The sequence below is a fragment of the Ovis canadensis genome, chromosome 17, assembly GCF_042477335.2.
Source record: "Ovis canadensis isolate MfBH-ARS-UI-01 breed Bighorn chromosome 17, ARS-UI_OviCan_v2, whole genome shotgun sequence".
Classification (NCBI taxonomy): Eukaryota; Metazoa; Chordata; class Mammalia; order Artiodactyla; family Bovidae; genus Ovis; species Ovis canadensis.
The window spans coordinates 66,011,534-66,032,366 of record NC_091261.1 but is presented as its reverse complement, the minus strand read 5'-3'; the positions used below and the strand labels follow the sequence as shown (position 1 = coordinate 66,032,366).

General features: G+C 42.4%; 1 protein-coding gene across 7 annotated transcripts in view; it reads right to left on the bottom strand.

Annotated features, from left to right (window-relative positions):
- CIT (citron rho-interacting serine/threonine kinase) overlaps positions 1–20,833 on the bottom strand; it is a 171,776-nt gene that overhangs the window by 50,351 nt on the left and 100,592 nt on the right. For all 7 annotated transcript variants that reach the window (XM_069557922.1, XM_069557923.1, XM_069557924.1 and 4 more), the window contains 7 exons: positions 18,409–18,549; positions 16,410–16,535; positions 12,986–13,081; positions 8,525–8,641; positions 7,451–7,560; positions 6,255–6,429; positions 1,855–2,052 (listed from right to left, as the gene is read on the bottom strand). In XM_069557922.1, coding sequence (XP_069414023.1) covers positions 1,855–2,052; positions 6,255–6,429; positions 7,451–7,560; positions 8,525–8,641; positions 12,986–13,081; positions 16,410–16,535; positions 18,409–18,549 — 963 coding nt within the window. The remainder of the gene's footprint in view (positions 1–1,854; positions 2,053–6,254; positions 6,430–7,450; positions 7,561–8,524; positions 8,642–12,985; positions 13,082–16,409; positions 16,536–18,408; positions 18,550–20,833) is intronic.

Below are 20,833 nucleotides of genomic sequence, written 5' to 3'. Positions count from 1 at the left end.
GCTCATCAAGTATGGATTAAATGACTGATGTCTCCTCCTTTCAGAGCTAGGGAGGTTCATGGTTGGGGCGGGGGTTGGGGGAGGGTGGCATATTAATATACAAAGCATTAAATATAATAGTGGCTGGATTTTAGGTGTCTTGTTTAGCAGCTAAGAAACACTTTCTGGCTGTCTCTTTTTGCATTCACCCCACTCCAGAAAGCATATAAGCCTTCTTGCCATATATATTCATTTCATTCTTACCCCTTTTTTTTTTCCTTTTGTGATTTCCTTTCTCTCAGACTTTTCTTATTCTATCCTGTTATACTGTTTTGTATCTTTCCAAACTGTTTCCAATCCATTTTTGAAACAAGGCAGGGTATAAACAAATACTGTAACTAATTTCTTTAAACAAAATATTGGCGGCATGTGGTATCATTTAATGAGTGTTTTCATAGAGAAAACAATAGAAACTAAGGTTGCAACCAATATCTGAACTTGGCTGAAGTCTTGGAAAAGCTAGGATGCTCAAGCAACTTCTACAAAGGAGTTACTCTGCATTCCCAGAATCCTGGAAACCCCTGTATCCTGGACCATAAGGACCCTGGAACTCTCAGATCATGTTTCCAATTTGGTCCCCAAACCAAATAATGGAAGATAACATCTAAGAAGAAAATTACTTAAAAGAAAAAATATATATATGTATATATATATTATTTACACACATACACATACATTCTTTTAAACAGGGTAAATTATAAGCAACAAAAGTCCATGATCATCTGCAGAAGTAATCCTACTCTGAAAGATGCTTTAGAGATGCTCACTGACAGAGATGGGGACAGCATCCAAAAATGAATCAGAATAAATAAGATACTCGCTTAGGTATTGAAAAAGGCACTGAACCCAATCAGCTGCATTGTGCCCTGCCCACAGAAGAGGGTATCCTGACCAGCAGGCATGAGTGTGCCCATCCGCTTGGCAAGAACAGTATGTTACCATTAGAAATGTATGCACTTGATTGATACCAGCCATTAAACTCATTCAACTCTCTATGCCCAGATCCACCAAGCAGCCTTCCAAGAGAAAAGGGACTTATGACTAGGTTTTGCTGAAGGGGAAAAGGGTGAACATTAGCCACCCAGAGTATCCTGGTCAACTAGATGGATATATGTCTCTCTGTAAAGCTTGGAAGTTGGCATTTCATATATAAAATTCTTATCAGTCTTGTTAGCCTAGGTCAGACTCTATGAGAAGGATCAATTGTGGAAATGGCCAAACAAAGTACATTTTGAGACCTGCAGAAAGAACTAAGGTCTAGATCCAGGGACCACCCACCACCAAAGATCTATCTTCTGAGAATCCTCTTCATGTGAGCAAATCAGTCTCTCAGAAAGAGCGGAGAAGCCAGGTCCCTTTTACAGAAACAATTTCTCATTCGTTAGAATCATTTCCATCCAGAATCTACCAAATACATAGTAAGATTCAAAACAGAATCTAAAGGTTGAGGGGGGAAAAAAGGGAATACAAATGAGGTTAATCAAAACAAAAATAGAAATATGGTAGAAAGACTACTATAATATTTAAGATTTTTTTTAATGACTATTGAAAACTAAATAGAAGACCCAGGTAGACTTTGGTTAAACAGAAATTTAAGATATAGTGATGATGATTTTATAAAGAAGGAAATACAAAAACAAAGGTGGAACCTTTCAAGATCTTTAGGAAAGCTCACTTGATCTAGTATACCAGTGCCAAAAAGCAGCAGCCTACATAAGTCAACTTTCTGCCTATTAAGCATTTCTCTGGCTTGTTTTTTCCTTTCTTGGCACTTTTAAAAGTGAGCAGCTATCCTCAGCGCCACACACATCCTACCGTAAGCGCCTGGATCTCTTCTTCTGCTTCTGCTGTCGTCTCTTCCAGCTCCGTCTTGGCCTGGCGGAGCTGGCTCTCCAGGGCCGCCCGTGCTGCCTGCAGGGCTGTCAGCTGGGATTCACGCTCCTGCAGGGAGAGCTGCAGCTCTGTGAGCTGGCGTTTGAGCTCCAGTTTCTGTTCTTCATGCTCTAGACTGACCTAAAACACACACAGAGAGACTTATTGACCTTAACTGAAGAGAAAGCCAAGACACAACCCGCATCTTAAATCTGGTCATGGAATCAAATTCTCAGCACTCAACTGAGAAGGAAAAAAAAATGGAATAAAACAGCTCTGATTCCGATGAGTCTCAAAATCAACAGGAGTGAGAACACATAAGAGTATATATAACATATATACAGAGCATCCCTTCCTTTCCTTTATTACAGTGCTTGAGAAAGCTTCTTAAAAAAAACCCACACAGCAAGAATCTATGAAAATTATGATTATCATTAGAAAAATATTTAAAAGTGAACATAAATCAACAGAACTGGACATGGAACAACTGACATGGACATGGACATTGACCATGGACATGGTTCAAAATTGGGAAAGGAGTACAATAAGGCTACATATTGTCACCCTGCTTATTTAACTTACATGCAGAATACATCGTGAGAAATACCAGGCTGGATAATTCACAAGCTGGAATCAAGACTGCCAGGAGAAATATAAACAACCTCAGATATGCAGATGATATCACTCTTAAGGCAAAAAGTGAAGAGGAACTAAAAAGCTTCTTGATGAAGGTGAAAGAGCAGAGTGAAAAAGCTGATTTGAAACTCAACATTAGGAAATTAACATCATGACATCTAGTCCCATCACTTCATGGCAAATAGAAGGGGAAAAAGTGGAAACAGTGACAGACATTCTTCTTGGGACCCCAAAATCACTGTGGATGATGACTGCAGCCATGAAATTAAAAGACACTTGCTCCTTGGAAGGAAAACTATGACAAACATAGACAGCATATTAAAAAGCAAAGACATCACTTTGCTGACAAAAGTCCATATAGTCAAAGCTATGGTTTTTCCAGTGGTCATATATGGATGTGAGAGTTGGACCATAAAGGCTGAGCAATGAAAAATTAATGCCTTCAAACCGTGGTGCTGGAGAAGATTTTTGAGAGTTCCTTGGACTGCAAGGAGATCAATTCTAGTCAACCCTAAAGAAAATCAACCTGGAATATTCACTGAAAGGACTGATGTTGAAGCTGAAGCTCCAATACTTGGGCCAACTAATGAGAAGAGCGAACTCACTGGAAAAGACCCTGATGTTGGGAAAGACTGAAGGCAAAAGGAGAAGAGAATGACAGAGGAAGAAATAGTCAGATAGCATCACCAATCAAATGGACATGATTTTGAGCAAACTCCAGGAGCCAGTGTGGGACAGAGGAGCCTGGCGTGCTGCAGTTAATGGGGCTGCAAAGAGTCAGACACAACTTAGCGACTGAACAACAAAAACCATGAACAACATCATGATGGTAACAAGGCCATCTTTACAGTGGGATTACAAGTGGAACAACAGACTGCATTCTACTTATTTTAAGTATTCTTGTTCTGATTTGTTCTCATCAGGTAACCTGAATTAAGGTCACACTGTGAACTAATCATTCCTTACTCCGTCTACCCATGTATCTACTCAAGCTTTCATCTATTCAAGAAATACTTACTTGGCAAATTCTACATATAAAGAAATACAGAGATGAAACAGTCTCTGCCTTCAAGTTGGGGAGAAAAACTAAAAACCAACCACTGCCATACACTGTGATCAAGTGCAATGGTCCAGACATGCAGAAATGTGGGAACACAGAAGAGAGGGAGAGAAGGTAATCGTGGATCTGTGTACTGAAGAATCCCAGGAGCCAAACAAGCAGATAAGAGGGGAAAGAAAACTCCAAGCAGAGGAAGCAAGACATCCAAGGCATGGAGATGTGGAAGACCGTGGCACAACTGCTGACATAACCAATGTGATAAACTGTTCTAAGGACCAGACCCTGTGCTGGACATGGGGACACCAAGCAAATAAGAGATGCCTGCTGCTGTTTGAGAGCTCTGTTTAATGAAGACAGCCAAGGGGTACACAGGGAATAAGCTAATCATGAAAGGCCATGGGGACCCAAAGGAGACATCCCATCTAGGTCCAGGGGGTTAGAGAGGGCTCCTTGGGAAAGGTAAAACCCAAGAGTCAGAGGTCATAGGCATGAAGAGGAGAAAGACAAGAGATGTAACCTAGAGAACCAATAGGATTTTGATGATACAGTCACCATAGGGAACAGTATGGCAGTTCCTTAAAAAACTAAAAACAGAGCTACCATATGATCCCACATCCCACTCCTCAGCATATATCCAGAGAAAACCGTAATTTAAAAAGATACATGCAACCCACTGCAGCACTGTTTACAACAGCCAGAACATGGAAGCAACCTAAACGTCCATCGACAGAGAAATGGATAAACAAGCTGTGGTACATATACACATTGGAATACTAGTCACTGTAAGAAGGAATGAAATAATACCATCTGCAGCAACATGGAGGGACTTAAGATTGAGTGAAGTCAGACAGAGAAAGACAAATATCATATGATATCACTTACATGTGGAATCTAAAAAAAAAAAAAGGTACAAGTGAACTTATTTACAGAACTGAAAGACTCACAGATATAGAAAACAAAGTTATGGTTAACAGGGGGGAATGGGAAAGGGATAAATTGTGAGATTGGGACTGACATAGACACACTACTATATGTAAAATAGGTAACTAATAAGGGCCTGCTGTACAGCACAGGGAACTCTACTCAATACTCAGTAATGATGTATATGGGAAAAGAACACAACTGTATAACTGACTCACTCTGTTGTATAGCAACAACTAATACAACACTGTAAAGCAACTATAAAAATCATCCCATAAAAATTTTAAAAATAAATCAATAAAGCTAAACTCCAGACTCCCCTAGAGTACATACAGCCCTGAACCTCTCTGGAAGTGTCCTAAATTTCTCACACCACCCCTTCGGGGCTAGCTATACAGATTTAAGAATAAAGCCACACACCTTCCCTGGGTTAGATTAATGCCCAGTGGAACAACAGCTGCAGGGCAGATACAGAAGACATTTGTGGGAAGGGAAAGCAAAAGACAGTTAGCCAACGTTCCCACGCTCAGAGAAATCTGAGTTATTTACACTTATACTGCTAAGACTGCCACTACAGGGAAGTGTGGTTAAACTTACTGAAGAGTAAAAATATAGCCTGGATAAGAAAAGTAAAACCACTGCCTAAGGCTTCTGGACAACCAAGAACAATGGTCCTTGAACTCCGGAAGCATAAGCATCACCCAGGGTGCTTGTTAAAAATGCAAATCCCTGCTCCTCATCCCCTCACTGCTCAACTCAATTCAATTTAAAAAGCTGAGGGAGGAAGCTACCCAGGAATCTGCATTTCAACACAAAGGCCGCGTGGTCTTAATAGAGAGGGGTCCACACCTTGCCAACCCTGGTCCTTCAGAGAAGTGGCCTCACTTAATACTCCAGTACAAACAAAGACGACATTCTTAAATGTCAGAATTCCCTCATGGTTTAGTCCTTAACTGAAGATGGTCTGCTTAACAGTCTTTGCCATAACAGAGATCATACACTCTTGGAAGAATTCCATCACAAATATGAGTCGCTAGTCATCACACCCAGTTGGGATGTCCCACTTAGAATGACCTCCCTCCTGAGTTCCAGTTCTGTCTCTGCCAGTGTCTACTAAGCCAACCTGCTGGGTTGACAGCCCCACAGATCAGGGGTGGGTCTATCTTGTCACCACTGTCCATCAGGCTACTAACTGGCAAATGGCAGGCATTTAATAAATACACAGTTGGTGATGTCAAGTCACAGCTTTAATCAACCTCAAAATATTCACAACTAAATGTGTGGGATTTCCCTTCCCAAACCTGGCTATCCTTCCCAGCTATTTTATCCCTCTGAAAACAATCACCTTCCATCAAACAAACCTAAAGTTCAGATTTCTCACTTAGTCTCCCACTGCCACAAAATCTGTTACTAAGCCATACTATGTGCTAAACTCCAAGCGAGGACACGGTCACGTGATCCTCCATGACCCGGGACAGAGGAATCTCTCTGCCCCCATTTGAAGGTGCACCAATTTACGTCATTCTTGCATAACCTGATAAAGGAGCAGCCCTGAGGCTGTCAAACTCCTAACAAGTGGAGGTGGAATTCTAACCCAGACCCCCGTGGTCCCGACTGTACTCTTCACCACCATTCATGATGGCTATTGATTTGAGCTTGACACCTGGCTGGCTGGGGTCTCTGGTGCTCCAACAAATACCCTTGGGAGGTCACCCTTCACTCTTACCTCCCTCAGCCTGGTCTCCAGCTCCAGCAGACGGTTCTTGTCACTGTGGTCTTGGTGGCTTATTTTTTCCAGCTGCTCCTCCAGCTTCCGGTTCTGGGCCTCCAATTTCCCAGCTTGCGTCTCCAGGTAAAACTTCTGTTGCCTGAGTTCTGAAATCATCTCTTCCTGGGCCTTCCTGGTGGGGGTGGTAGGAGGAGCCAAGCAAAATCACAGTCTTGTTAGAGGTGAGCATGTCCCCCCTTGGAAGGACAGGCAGAAACAGAGAGGTGTGACTCAGTTAAGTGGACCACACTTGTTCCCAGGTTAGTGCAGTCCAGACCTGGCCTCGTGTGCATGACTCCAGCAGGGGGACCTGGGGCCCACTTAGTCCCCACTGCTCAGAGTTTCTTCTTGATGAGATTAAGTATGGCCAAGGGATACTATCATTTCACTCTTTTGGTAGACCTTTTTATTTTCTAGTCTGTACAGGACAGCAGGAAAGGCCTCCTGAGTACAAGAGCACCCTAATGACTCACTGAGATGGGCCCTAGGGAACAGGGGGTCATAAGAAAAAGAATGATACTCCTTCCACTTCTCTGTTAACCACAGGCTGCTCAGAAGCTGGAATGACTCAAAGATCAGAAAGCAGCCTACCAAGCAGGTTTAAACTAGGATGGGAATGTTTAAGACCTCTAAAGGGACATATCTAAGGTGGCAGGGGCGGGGAGGGGGGTGGAAATCCTGGAGATTATAATTCTTTGGGGGAAAAGATTAAGATCAAAGTGCTCCTGGATCACAGGAGAGTACCTGCTGAACCCCCCAAAACTCACACCCAAGGGCCCAGCTTCACAACAGAAACTAGATGGCCCAGTTGGGCACACTGGAGACCACCTCCAACTGATTACAGGATGTAAGTCTGGGGAACAAGGATGGCAGCTCTCCAGAAGCCAGCTATAAATAGACTCATTAGAGAGAGCAAAACACTCTGTGATGGGATGGGAATCTGAAGCATTTGAGAAAACCCAGCTCAAAAGAGAAGACAGGGTAGAGCGAGACCACTTCAGAGGGGGCAAAGCTTCCTAAGTATACAGAGGTTGGGCCCCAGAATGGGAGTCATTAAATCCACTTCGGCTCCACCACACAGAATAGTGGAGTTTGCGCCCCAGGAGGCAGGATCAGAGTGGAATCAGGCACGCAGTTAGAATCTGAATACTTACATGTTCCTCTGGGTAAAGAGACTGCTGTTGGCCGCAAGTTTATTGGCTTCCGACAATTCAACTATCCTCTGTTCCAGGGATCTGATCTTGGAATCCATGGCATTGATCATCTGAAACACAAGGGATCTTTTGGAACCCTGCACACAGATGGTGCCACAGGAGTGAGAATGACACAGGCCACGTGGGCCAGGGAGAAGGATCATCTTAAAGGCAGGACCATCAGACCAGAGACTCAACTAGCTTACACCCTGAGGGGCATAGATCTCACAGCCCCAGCGATGGCACTCGTTCATTTTATCAACAGGGGCTGCACATCCCCCCAGCAGCTGAGGGACCTGCAGGAAACACACGCAGGAGGACCTGTTGAGGAACCTGGCATTCCCTGAGTCAATAGGCCTCGTTAAATCCCTGTGTCGTCCGCATGTGACCTGAGCCTGCAGGAGCCTCTAAACCTTGCATCTGCAAGCTCCTGCTCTTATCACCCATGGGCTTGTCGTTCTCTGAGTGATTTCTTCTCACCCAGCCCTTACTGTCCTAGATTCTGTACATCAAAGCTTCCCCAACTTAGTGAAACATAAGAATTGGCCAGGACAGGAAGGGTGGGGAGGGGACGGGCTTGCTGGTTAAAAATATCACTTCCCAGGACCCTCCTTTAGAGATTCTGATGTGAAAAATCTCAGTAGGGTCTGAGATAATAAGTAGATTAACAAGCACAACAGGGGAATCTTTTAAGCTGCAGGTTTCTGAAAACATCTGCCTATAGGGATTAGAAAGGAAATAAGATGCCTGGCTGAGGCCAAGGGCCACCGGGCTTGTTATCGGGGGGACGTTTTAAAAGTCACAGTTCTAGCTGATACAGGTAAGTGTGAGTTCTTAAAGGGTGTGAAAGGCAAAACTGGCCACAAGCCACCACTGCCACATTTTACCAGAGGAAGGGCTTGTAGAGAGAGCTTTCTGTTAGTGACAGACTCCACAGGATAAAACAGACCAAATGGACTCTTCTCCAGCCCATGATTTCTGGCATGGTTCACAATCCCTCCCATGAAAACCGGCTTTGCAACTCCGTCTACCTACCGCCTTCTGCTCGCTGAGAATTTTGCCTTTTTCATGGGCCTCCTCTTCGTGTCTTTGCATCAGGTTCTCCAGTGTCTCCTTGTCTGCTAGGTCTTTCTTTATCTGATTGTCCAACACCTGAGGGGAAACAAAAGGAGAAGTTAGTGTCCTGAGCCCAGCAGACTAACAAGAGGTACCGGAGAAAAGTAGGAAAGGAGAGGAAAAGCACTGGAGAAGCCGCACTTCCCCAACTCCAGGGTAGAGATCTATTGGCTGGGATGAGGTTAAGAAGTCAAGCATGATCATCAAATGGCAAGTAACTGAAGGACCTGAACTAAGAATTTATTTTAAAATTAGCGCCCAAAAAGACCAGAGAGGGATAGTCAAAGTGCAGGTGGGCACCAGAATGAGGGCGGTGGCGGGGAAAGATCACTCTAGAGATCTTATGGTTTGCAGCTAGTACCTCGGGGCAATGTTATAGTAGTCAACGTGCCAGCAGTTTTCAGAACAATGCTTGCTCTTAATTTGTACAGAAATAATTTCGTTATCTCCAGACTGGGAGTGGAAGGATAGAAAGCTGAAGGCTGAGGAAACCTGTGTGACCACGGAAAGCGTGGTTCAGAAACCACCAGGGACAAGAGGATTCTGCCTACTGATTCTGCCTACTGATAAAGTAGGTGGGGAGTCAACAGACTGAAGAGACGGCATGGGTTGGGGGGACCTCTTTCCTCCAATCCTTCCTCTGATCCAGCTGGGGGTAAAAAAAAAAAAAAAAAAAAAAGTCACTGGAAAGAGAAACCTTTCCCAGGGGAAGGGAAATCATTTGTTCTCAGTGCTGAGAATGCCACTGTAAGCACCTAGTGTTCCCAAGAGGAAAAAATAAAACAGTAATGGTGTCACCATCCACCAGCTTGATCTAATGTTCTTCGAGGGGACACACAGAGCACCACCAGTTGCCAAAACAACCAGCAAAAATGAGAGGAAGAAAGGCGACATCATGACTTGCCAAGCCTTTGACCCTGTGTTTCTCATCACTGAGCTTCTCTGAATGACACCACATCTGATACTGGGAAGAAAGCCCAAAGAATTGGGGTCACAGATGGGAGCTGAAATCTGCCTTTCCCACACTGTCTATTGTGAAGGGCCCTTCACAGCTCATGGGGACATCGTCCCTGAAAAGAGCCAGTGAGCCGGGAGGGGGCCTGCATGATAAAGAATGAAAAGGACAATTTCAAAGAGGGTTTTAAATGAGAACTAACTGATGAAAAAAACAGAGTGAAAGTTGGTAGAAAAGAATAAGAGGTGGAGGACGGGGTCATGGGAGGAGGGATGAACCTCAAGAGGATAAGCCGCTTGTTCTCTTGGATGTCAGGATGCGATTCTAAAATTACGAATAAGTAAAGGACCAAATCTGAGGTATGATCACAATTATTACCAAAATGGCCTTACAGGGGATAAAACAGGGCCACAAAGCAGAGCTGACTAAAAAGAAATGGTTTCATAAAGCCAGGAGGGAAGGAAGAAGAAAACAAATCTCTCCTTAGCATTCTCTAGGATCTATAAAGCCAAGTTCTTGCCACCGAGAAGGTAGCAAAGAACACATAATGCCTACACAAGGAGTCTTTTGCTTACGAGGCAAGAAGCAATGACGCCCATTTTCAGAATGACTCTGTTCAAAATAAGACCTCCCCAAGGACTTCCCTGGTGGCCCAGTGGTTAAGACTCCACGCTCCCAATGCAGGGTGCCCAGATTTGATCTCTGGTCAGGGAACTAGTGTTCTTGCCTGGAGAATCCCAGGGATGGGGGAGCCTGGTGGGCTGCCGTCTCTGGGGTTGCACAGAGTTGGACATGACTGAAGCGACTTGGCAGCAGCAGTAGCAGCAGCAGGGAGCTAGATCCCATGCCACAACTAAGAGTTTGCATGCCTCAACTTAAAAGATCCTGCGTGCCACAACTAAGACCCTGTGCACTCAAATAAATAATAAACATTAAAAAAAAAAATAAGACCTCCATTTTGGCAGCAATGAATACCAACACAAAGAAGTATGAGCCAGAAGGGACAAGCCTTTATCAAAATGGCACACATCCTGGCTTTGACTGGGCTAACCTGGCAGAAGGATGAATAAGATGATGCCTGAGAGGGAAGCAAGGAATTTGTTTGAAATCAGAGATTCCACTGTAGACATTTATATCAATTTAAGATAAAACATGACTTTCTGACAGGAAAGTCAATATACTCACCCAAATTACAGAATGAATTTTGCAAAGGTAACATGCAAAGGTGCAGGGGACAATGTAAACATTCTCATAATTTTCTGAAAGGTAGTTTATTTCAAAGATAAAAGTCTAGAAGCCAGTAAGAACTAAAACCAAAAATTGGCAGATAAAGTTGAAAATGTATGAAAGCGGGCATTCACACTAAAACTAAGGTCCATTCTAGGTTCTTTCCTTGTATTTCTTTCAATGAAAAATAACCAAAAGTAACCCTGGGGTGAAAGAGAGGATGCCAGAATAGTGATGGTGAGGATGCTATGTGAGTATGTATACTTGTTGTTCCCCAAAATAGGAACAGCTAAATCTTTGAGGATACCAAACAAACCAGTAATACAATCATCACAAAAATTAAAAGACTCCTTCAGTGTCTGACTTGGAAGGGAAAATAACAGTATTTGAGATGTAATGACCAATCAATGTCTGATTCTCAAGAACATAAGACATAATTAAAGGCTTGGTCCAAAATCACAATGAAAATATGGTGTGATTTTAAAAGGAAATAGGCTGGTGGTCACTTCTGGCCACCAAACTTACTACTAAAAATTGAAATGAAATGATAATGTCAATAAGTGAAATAATTTAATTCACTATTTGATATAGTGGACTGGATTACTTAAGCCAGCTCTTCTATGAAAAATGACTTAAAATGCTAGATAGAATATGAAAAACATTTCCCAAAAGTACCTAAGAATTGGCAAGAGAGTAAGAAATTACAGACTAAATCTAAGTGAAAGCAGAAACCCAAAGAGGTAAGAAGTGCAGAAGGCTGTTTTGAACTTCAGGCATTTGCTGAAAAAAAACTTGAGCTTCATTTTCAATTTCCTCAAAGGGTAAGGAAATAGAGAAGTCAAAGCCCAGGGATGCCCCCAAAGTGGGCACACATTTTCATTCAAGGTCTCAAAGAATCCCCGTCATTAATTTGCCAAGGAAACTGAGCAGCTGACCAGGCACACAAAAAGACAGACACCATAAAAAAGAACCAGGAGAAACAACAGCAGAAACAGACCTTCAGATACTTCAGATACTGGAATCATCAGTTATAGATGGAAAAATAACTATGCTAATGAGTTTAAAGAAGCAGAAGATAAGCTTCAAATGAATGCAGGGAATGAAAAGTTCTTGTCTTAAATATTCTAGTAAACTTGGAAAAGAACCAAACAGACTGACAAGAAACCAATAAATACAGTAACTGAAATTTAAAACTCAATGGATGAATTTAGCAGCAGATTAGACAGGGAAGGATTAGTACCCTGGAAAATCAATTAGAGCTTAACCAGAATGCAGCACCAAAAGACAAGTGGTAACCTAACACATGCCTAATCAAATTCTCATAAGGGAAGGAAAGAGAGAAGAGGAAGAGGCAATATTTGAGACATAATGACCAATAATTTTCCAGAACTTTTTTTAATATATTCCAAAGTCCAGTATATCTCAAGAAGGATAAATAAATAACTCTGTATCTGTCTACATGTCAAGTTTTAGCACAGTAAAACTTCAGAAAATTTAAGACAAAACAAAGTTTTAAAAGAAAAAAGAACGATTGCTTTCAAAGAAAGCAACAGTTAGACTGACAGTTGACTGTCAACTGCAATAATAAAAGCCAAACACATCAATGGAATGATATTTTCAAAAAGTATCATAAGAAATAACTGCCAACCTAGAAATCTATGCCCTGTCAAAACATCTTTCAAGAACTAGGAAGAAACAGAGACATTTTCAGACACACAAAACATAGAGGCTGGCACCAGCATTATCTCCACTAAAGAAAGTCCTCAAGGATACACTTTATATAAAAGACAAAGATCTAGGTCTAAGATGCAAGAAGGAAATTAAAAGCCACGAAATGATGAGTCTGTCTAAATCTAAATATTCATGGACTGAGTGACAGTGGGTCAAAAAATATTTTAAAGATGTATTATTTTTATACTTTTAAGATTTATTAAATATATTTTAAATATTTTAATATATTAAAGATATCTTTAAATATTTAAAGATACACAATGACCAAATTTTTTGAAATAAACTATTTTTGAACTTCTGATCTCCAACCCCCTCCATGGATAAAACCCCCCATCATGGCCTGAGGACAGCATTTACCCCAGACAGTCCTTTGTTCTAGCAGGAAGTGGCCCAAAGCACCTGGGAAGAGAGAGGAGCTACATGGTGCTACAGGAGGAAGGGCAGAGAGAACCAGAAAGTGTCTTTACTTTAATTTTTTCCTCATAGTGCTGTTCTTTCTGTTTCAGGTGCACCTCCAGATGCTGGGCTGAGACCTGGGCTTCTCTGTGCTTCTCCTCCAGCTCCTAGACGAAAAAGAGGAGATGCTCAGGTGTGTGAAGGAAGGGCAGAGCCAATGCATGTCAGACATTTAGAGGAAACACGGCTTTGGCACAGGCACCAGAGACTACAGGCGTGTGCTTCCTCACAACTAGCCTCTAAGGCTCCTGAGAAGGAAACCACCACTGAGCCTTGGCCCTGGGACTTCCAAGTCCAAGTATTCACACACATACACACACAGCTGGTGGGCTGGGATCAGAAACCTATCAGTGTGACAGGTCAAAGGCAGCTCTTCATCTCTGCTTAGAGAAATGAGAGTAACGAGGCAACACAATTTCAAAATTCCATACAGTGCACAGCCCCTGACCACTATCTTGAACCTCAGGCAATTGTTGCTCCAATGACAGCCTTAAACAAGAAAAGTAATGGAAACTTACTTTGTTTATTTTAATGATAAAAAAATTTATATTTTCCTCATTAATAAAATGATTGCACAGGAACCCTAGCTAAGAAGAAAAACTAATATAACATTTCAAACACTTTGAGTTTTGAATGATTATTTTAACTGACTAGTAATATGGAGAATGTGACTATCTAGAGATGTTCATATGATATCATGTGTAGATGATGTAACACTAATGGGAAGAAGGCAGAACATAAAATTGACTAAAAATGACATAAATATGTGTACACATATGTGGAAGATAGGAAGAGAATTTGGAGTAATATAAACAGCTCAAATGTAAAGTCCTCTTTATTCTCTTATTAAGATTTATGCTTTTAAACAAAATTCATTTGGAAATTATACCAATTCATTTGCAACATATTATAAACTGGTCATATAAAAGCCAGCATTCAACTTACTGAAATATTCTCTAAATGAAACTATCTGCATCTACATTAATTCTTATGAATCTGGACCCATTCGTTAATTACTAATATCAAAAGTCATTACTCCAAGTTTTCATCTCTTCACACTATCTTGAAGATTTTCTTTGAAATGGAAATAATTATGAGAATTTGAAGAATGAGGAAATTATACAGGATATGACTATAAAATGGAGAAAAAAATACTTTCAGATTCACACACACATGAAATGGTACTGATTAAGCTTTTGAAATTCTGAAGTCTGTAAGCATTGACTTTGACTTGGGGGCCAGTAAAGTATTCAATGTTAAAACCAGGTGCACAAGATCTGTTGCAATCTAACAGATGTCATCTTGAAAAGTTGAATGTAAATAGGATGTTAAGTAATAAAAACATACTTTAAGGGCTTTAGGTATATTAAAGGATCCCCAGAAATGAGGTCTTTTTATTAAAGCAAAAGACTCTGCTATAATGAGAACCCCCATTATCTGTTTTGAAAGTTCTTATCAGAATAGCAAATACTTTAATGCAAATGACATTTGAGATGACTTTCCGAGCATCATCATTAGGTAACAGTATTAAGGACCCCTCTTTGCTCCTGTTCCAGATACTTTATTAACAGCCTAAGCACCAGGTTCTTGAACAAAAGGTACTTTCTGATAAATGAAGTCACAACCACAAAGGTACTAGGTAATAAGACATACTTGGAAAAAGAAATCTGCTACTTTTCCTTTACGTTAGAAATCACTTGATAATTGTCTTAGTTTCAGTCCTCCTAAGATGGCACAGGAATGAAAATCAAACTGACAACAGGTTGAAAACTCAGACATCTGAGATGCACAACGTTGAGACCAAATTTCTGATCCATGTATGAATGGGACTTTGCAACATATAATCCAGGAATGCAGAACTCTACACTCCGACGTTTTAATTGCAAATGAACCTTTGGAAAAGCAGACATTCTAAAATCTGACTTCTTCGCATTTTGGCATTTTTTGTTGTTGTTGTCATTTTTTAAAACGTTATCTTTTCTACATGTGTTGGATCAGACTCTTCCGTCCTGTTATGCAAACACTTCGGTTCGCTGCTGTTTCCAGCTCCTAGAATAGTGCCTGGCACATAGTAGAAGCTCATTAAATATTTGTTGAATGAATGAATGAACACATCACCATTAAACAGAGAAACACTTTGCAACCACAAGAGACTTAACCACGTCGTTCGCACCAAGCAAGAGGTGGCAGTGGTGGAATCTCGGTGGGAATTCACTTGACTCACGGTAAAATTCACACACTTGACAATTGCCAAGAGAAACTTGGATGACGGCACGAGAACAGAGAGAGTAGACTAACAGTCACATCTGCCTTTGTGTGTAGACGGATCTATGAAGACTGTGTCAAAGCAAAACAATTTAACTGATTTCTCTTTTCATCTATTTGTTCAAGAATACCCACATGCTCATGAATATAGACAGAGATGTAAAGATTTGAAGCGTCAGGTTTTTATTGGGTTTTGTTTGGTATAGTATAGGTCTATAAGTCGGTCATTCTGGAGTTCATATAGTTGCTGGTGACTCATTTCCCAGAAGTGATGCAGAGAGAGACAGAGAGAGGGAGGCAGAAAGCACCCTGCTTACCACCTTGCCTTTTTATGGTGGAGAGGAATGGTCGACTACTCCAGAGTCTCTCCCAGGGGCAGGGAAGGAAGGGGCTATGAACACACTCCCCAAAGTGGCTTCAAATTCTTGATTTGGGGACTGAAATTCAAGGAGAGTCCTTTAAAGGTTCACCTGCCTTCCACCCTGGGAGGAGCAAAACTTCCAACACGTTGGCAAGTATCACCCAAGCCTTCCTTGATCAAGTTAATTTGATCAGAGCCAAAAACAGAATCACTGTGATTACAAACCTAAAAAAAAAAAAAAAAGATCTGCTACATCTAAGGAAAGTGAAAATACTAATAAGAATAATAACCAACTGTAGCAGAGAAAGTGAGTGGGTGAACATGGATCTATGACAAATACTACTCGGAGAAAAACAATTCTGCGTGACTAACTTCTTTCCTCTGCAAAAGTGAGGATCTGAGTGTTAGTCTTAAAGCCCTGAATCCCTACCCCTTCTTTTTTTAAATGAGCATTTGCAATGTTAACAGCCATACAAAACTCTGCTGATAGGAGTACGTAAATCCTCCTGTAAAAATGTATTGGAGATGACAGCGTGTGCACGTTCGTATTTCTAAAGGTCAGGCAGTAGCAAACAGAGCGAAAAAAAAGAAAAAAAAAAACCATACTGATGGATCTGTTACCAGTGCTGAAAAGTCCAACATGTAAGGTTACTCATGCTAGTCTCTGACGTGTCATCCGCTAAGACCACTTCCTCTTAATTCGCCCACTCGGCGACAACCTCCCCTGTGCCGGTGGCTGCTTCTTCTTTGGACCCCCTTCCCTCTGCAACCTGTTATCGTTGAACTTGCCAACCTTGGCTCCTGCTCACCAGAATTTTATCAGCCATCTGCTGGATCTGTTGGGACTTTGTCTGGATGTCATCCTTCAGTCTGTTTTCTCTACGCTCCATGGTCTCTAGCCTCTTTACCTTGTTCTCCAGAGAGTGTCGGCGTTCCTGCAGATCGTGAATCAATCAGACAGTTTTAATGGGGTGACGGCTGCGGGCGCAACGCCTGCGCCGAGGGACAGGGCCCTCGGGAAGCGGACGCTCGCGGCAGGGAAGAGAAGTCGCAGGCACCCAGAGCCACGGCGAGGAAGACACGGTTCTGGAATCCGAGTAGTACTCGCTTGTGTAGGTTACAAGAGTGCATTCATTCATTCAAATATTTACCAAGCACCTACTATCTGCAAAGTACCACACTAGGCATCTTGGAAAATACCCAGAGGAAGTCGACAGAATGCCTGCCCTTGAAGAGGTAAGAGAAAGACAAGTAAACATAAAGTGGGTGAGAAGGGGCAGAGCCATGAAGCACACAGGTATGGAGCGCTGCAGGAGGTTGCAGGCAGGAAAGAGAGCTTTGAACTGAGCAGGTGAAGGGAGGAGTCGAGGAGATGTGAGCTGTGGAGGGGGCCGATGCAGCGGGCTGGAGGGGAGAGGGCCGAGGGGAGAGGTGAGGCCTTTCAAATAAAGATGGGCGCAGCAGCACGGAGGTGGCCAGCTTAGACCCCAGGTAGAGCACAGAGGGGCTGCTGCATAAGGTGAGTTTGGGGGAAGCAGGAGAACATGGCAAGGGGAGCACGTGTGGGTCAAACGGCTGATAGTCTCATGAATCTAAGACATAGGGAAGCACTAATGGCTTTGGGATGGTACAAGGGGTGGTGATGAGCCTGGAGCCGGAGGTCCCCAAGTCTGACATTTCTGAGTTAGCTGGGAGGAAAGTGAGACTGGAAGCAGAAAGCCGAGAAATGAGTGCATCTGCTCAGCTGGGAGGAAGAGCACCTGCACTATGAGGAGGCCTGCAGAAATGGCCAGCGGGGGGAGATGCTGGAGGGGGACAGTGTGGGTGCACTGGCAGGGCTGAAGCACGTGTGGAGTGGCAGGGCCCAGGGAGAAGCAGACGATGTCAAGGCTCCAAGCCTGGGGTGACCACATGGACAACGATGGCCCCGACCGGCATGAGGAGATTGAGAAGATGACCCAGCTGGTTCCAGAAGACAGTGAGTTCATTCTAGGTTAGAGGCACTGTTCAGACACCCAGGCAACATGTCAGGGGAGCAGTGGGAAATACTGCCTGGATTGTGAGTGAGGGTGGCCCCAGAGAGTTGTGGACAAGTAGGTCACCACCAGCACAGTGATAGGGAGAAGCAGAAAGCCCAGGAAAGGGGGATGGTTAAGTCAACTATGGCACAGCTGTTCCACAGAACCATTACCCAGGCAAGGGGGAAGCTGGAGGGGAGTAAGGGAAACGTCCCTTCTGATTCTAGATTCTTCAGTTCTGTGATTTCTTTTTTTTTTTTTTACAATGAGAAGACACTCATGTGTTTTCTGCATAATTATATAATTGGTTTCAACAACAACAACAACAACAAAGAATTGAAGGGAGAGAAGAGGCCCCAAAATACAGATCTGGGAGTTACCAACACACACAGGTCACAGCTGAAGCCTCAAAATTTACTGTTATTATCACTGCTGGGAGGAAAAGTCAAGGAAAAGCAAGGGTACAGAGGGAAGGAAGAGAAGACCTCAGGGATGGCATCACGGTCACCTAGATAAACATGAGTCCACCCACACAAGTGAGTGGGTCAGAGGAAAACAAACAGGAAGGAACGGTTTTTATCAAAACATCTTTCTACTTGCAGCTTCTGTGACAAATGCTTCTCCCCTTTGGGGAAAAACGTTCCCAAGCCTCTCGGGTTCAGAGGAATAGGCAGAAAGGAAAAGTGGTTTGAACAAAGGCGAGCAGAGAGAAGGTGGTGCCTCCATTTTGTCCCCACACAGCCAGAGGCCAGGCACTGCAAGACCCAGGGGCTGGAGGTCCTCTGCTCACCTCGGCCTCCACCAGCTTCTTCTTGATGCCTTCGGAGGAGTCCTCACGGTTGTGCAGCTTCTCCAGCTCACGCTCAGCCCGCTCCTTCGCCTGACGGATGTTCTGTAGCAGCTCGGTGGCCTCTGTGCTCGCTTTCACGGCCTGAAAGGAGAAGAAACGGGGCGGGGAGGACGGGTGAGATGGCCCAGTTTAGACACAGAAAAAGATGAGGATCATCTCCTAAACAGGAAAAAAAAAATCGGGTCACACTGAACGGACATTTTTATCCATTCTTCAAAAAACAAACAAACTTTCATTTTATTCTGTATTTCATCTATTCTAAGGTGCACTTATATTTTTTAACATCACTAAATTTGGAATACTGCATCCTACAATTAAAACTGACAGTTGTTTTTTTTTTAATTTCCTGGGGTACAAAAGATAATGGAATATTGGACGAACTTTAGCTTCTTAGATTCAATATTTTGGAATAAATGCAAACAAAAAGTCTTGGATTTATCTGCCCAAGTATTAATTGTATTTACCTCAGAGCATTAAATTTCTCCTTATTTAATCATCTCATTTGCCAACTTCTTTATGGGGAATCTCTATTAACTTTTATAACAATACAACATAAAAGCTGTAATTTAAACCTTTAATAATAAGAAATACCTATCAGAGGGCACAACCACCATAGCGTTTGTAGTGGCTCAAAATTCATGTTAGGGAAGTCATTTTTTTTTTAATTAACCTTTTGAAGTTAATTTTTATTTGTGTCTTAACTATACTACAGCTCTTCGAGCATCATGATAAAGATCAGACTGTAAACCACCAACCTCATGTGCATTCACTTCAAATTATCATTTGAAAAAGTAAAAATGGCAAGGAAACTCTAGCTTGGAGACCTGCATGCTGGCCAATGTGGGAGTTGCTCCCCTCATGTGCCCAGTGAGCACTGGAAATGTGGCTGATGTGACTAGGAAATCAATTTTAAAGTTTACTAAAGTTTAATTCATTTAAAAACTGAAGCAGTATAAATGTTTTAATATCAATACATGCTGTGATGACATTTTGTATATATTGCATTATGAAAACTGCATCATTCAAAGAGTTTTCACCTTTTTATAATGTGGCCACTAGAAAACTTAGAATTATATCTGTGGCTGACATGTATAGGTTGCTCCCCTCTTCTACAGCGGGGAGCAGAGTCCTAGAAGACATGAGTCCTCACACAAACTTCTAGCTGAGAGAGGCTTTCTGAAGTGAGCTCAAGAATAGGCAGGAAGGAGTCAGATGAATGGATACAGAAAAAGTGGATCATCCCAGCTATGGAATACCATGAAACCTCTGAAAAGGAGATCCTGCCACATGCTGCAACATAGATGAACCTCCAGGACACTGTGCTGAGCAAAAAGAGCCAGTCACAAAAAGACAAATACTGGATGATTCCACCCACAGGAAGTGTCCAAAGCAGTCAAAAGCATACCAGCAAAGTAGATTAGCAGAGGCAAATTATGATATATAGTGATATATATCACATATATGTATATGATGGATAAACAAGGTCCTCCTGAATAGCAGAGGGAACTATATTCAGTACTTTGTAATAAGCCATAAAGGAAAAGAATATGACAAAGAATGTTCATATGTGTGTAACTGAATCACTCCACTGTGCAGCATAGGGACACAACATTGTAAATCAGGAAGGGAGGGAAGGAAGGAGGGAAGGAAGGAAGGGGTTACCAAGGGTGGGCATTCACCAAAGGGGTGGTTAGCATCTAACAGTATAAGTTTTGTGAGAAAAAAGTTCTCGAGATTTGCTGTACAGTGGAGATACATCTAATACACTAAGGTACTGGACACTCAAAATGATTAAGACGGTAAAGTCTATGTTACATGTTTTCAATAACACAACTTTAAAAAGGAGGAGGAGGAAAATGAAAGGGCTCTTTTAAACACATTGACAAACCTTCCTGAAGGCCATATTCATTCTGGCCCTTTCTTTAGCATTTCCCCTGTTCACCCAAAGGAAGGGCCATTAGCACTCACTGTGTCAGAAGCCATAAACCACACCCACCCTCCTCCCCAACCACTTGAGGACTCCTGGCTCCTCCAGGCTCCCAGTAGACAAGAAGGTTGCCAGTGGTCTCTGATGGAAAGCCATCTGGGTCATGAACAAGATGTGAACCCGGTCCCCTGAAGGGAGAGGAGCCAGCCTCTTAGGATCTGTCATAGTATAATTTGAACTTTGAATTGACAGTCTCATAGAGCTTGGTTTCTGATTTATTTGTTTAAACAAATACTGTTTGACAGGTCCCCAAAAGAGAAAGTATATTCAGAACTCTGATACTTTCAGGTAATAGCTCACCACCCCGCTTAATCTCCCTCAGTGCTGGTGACTAATTCTCTTTATTTGATCTTTCACCCTATAGGATAGGGCAAGAAA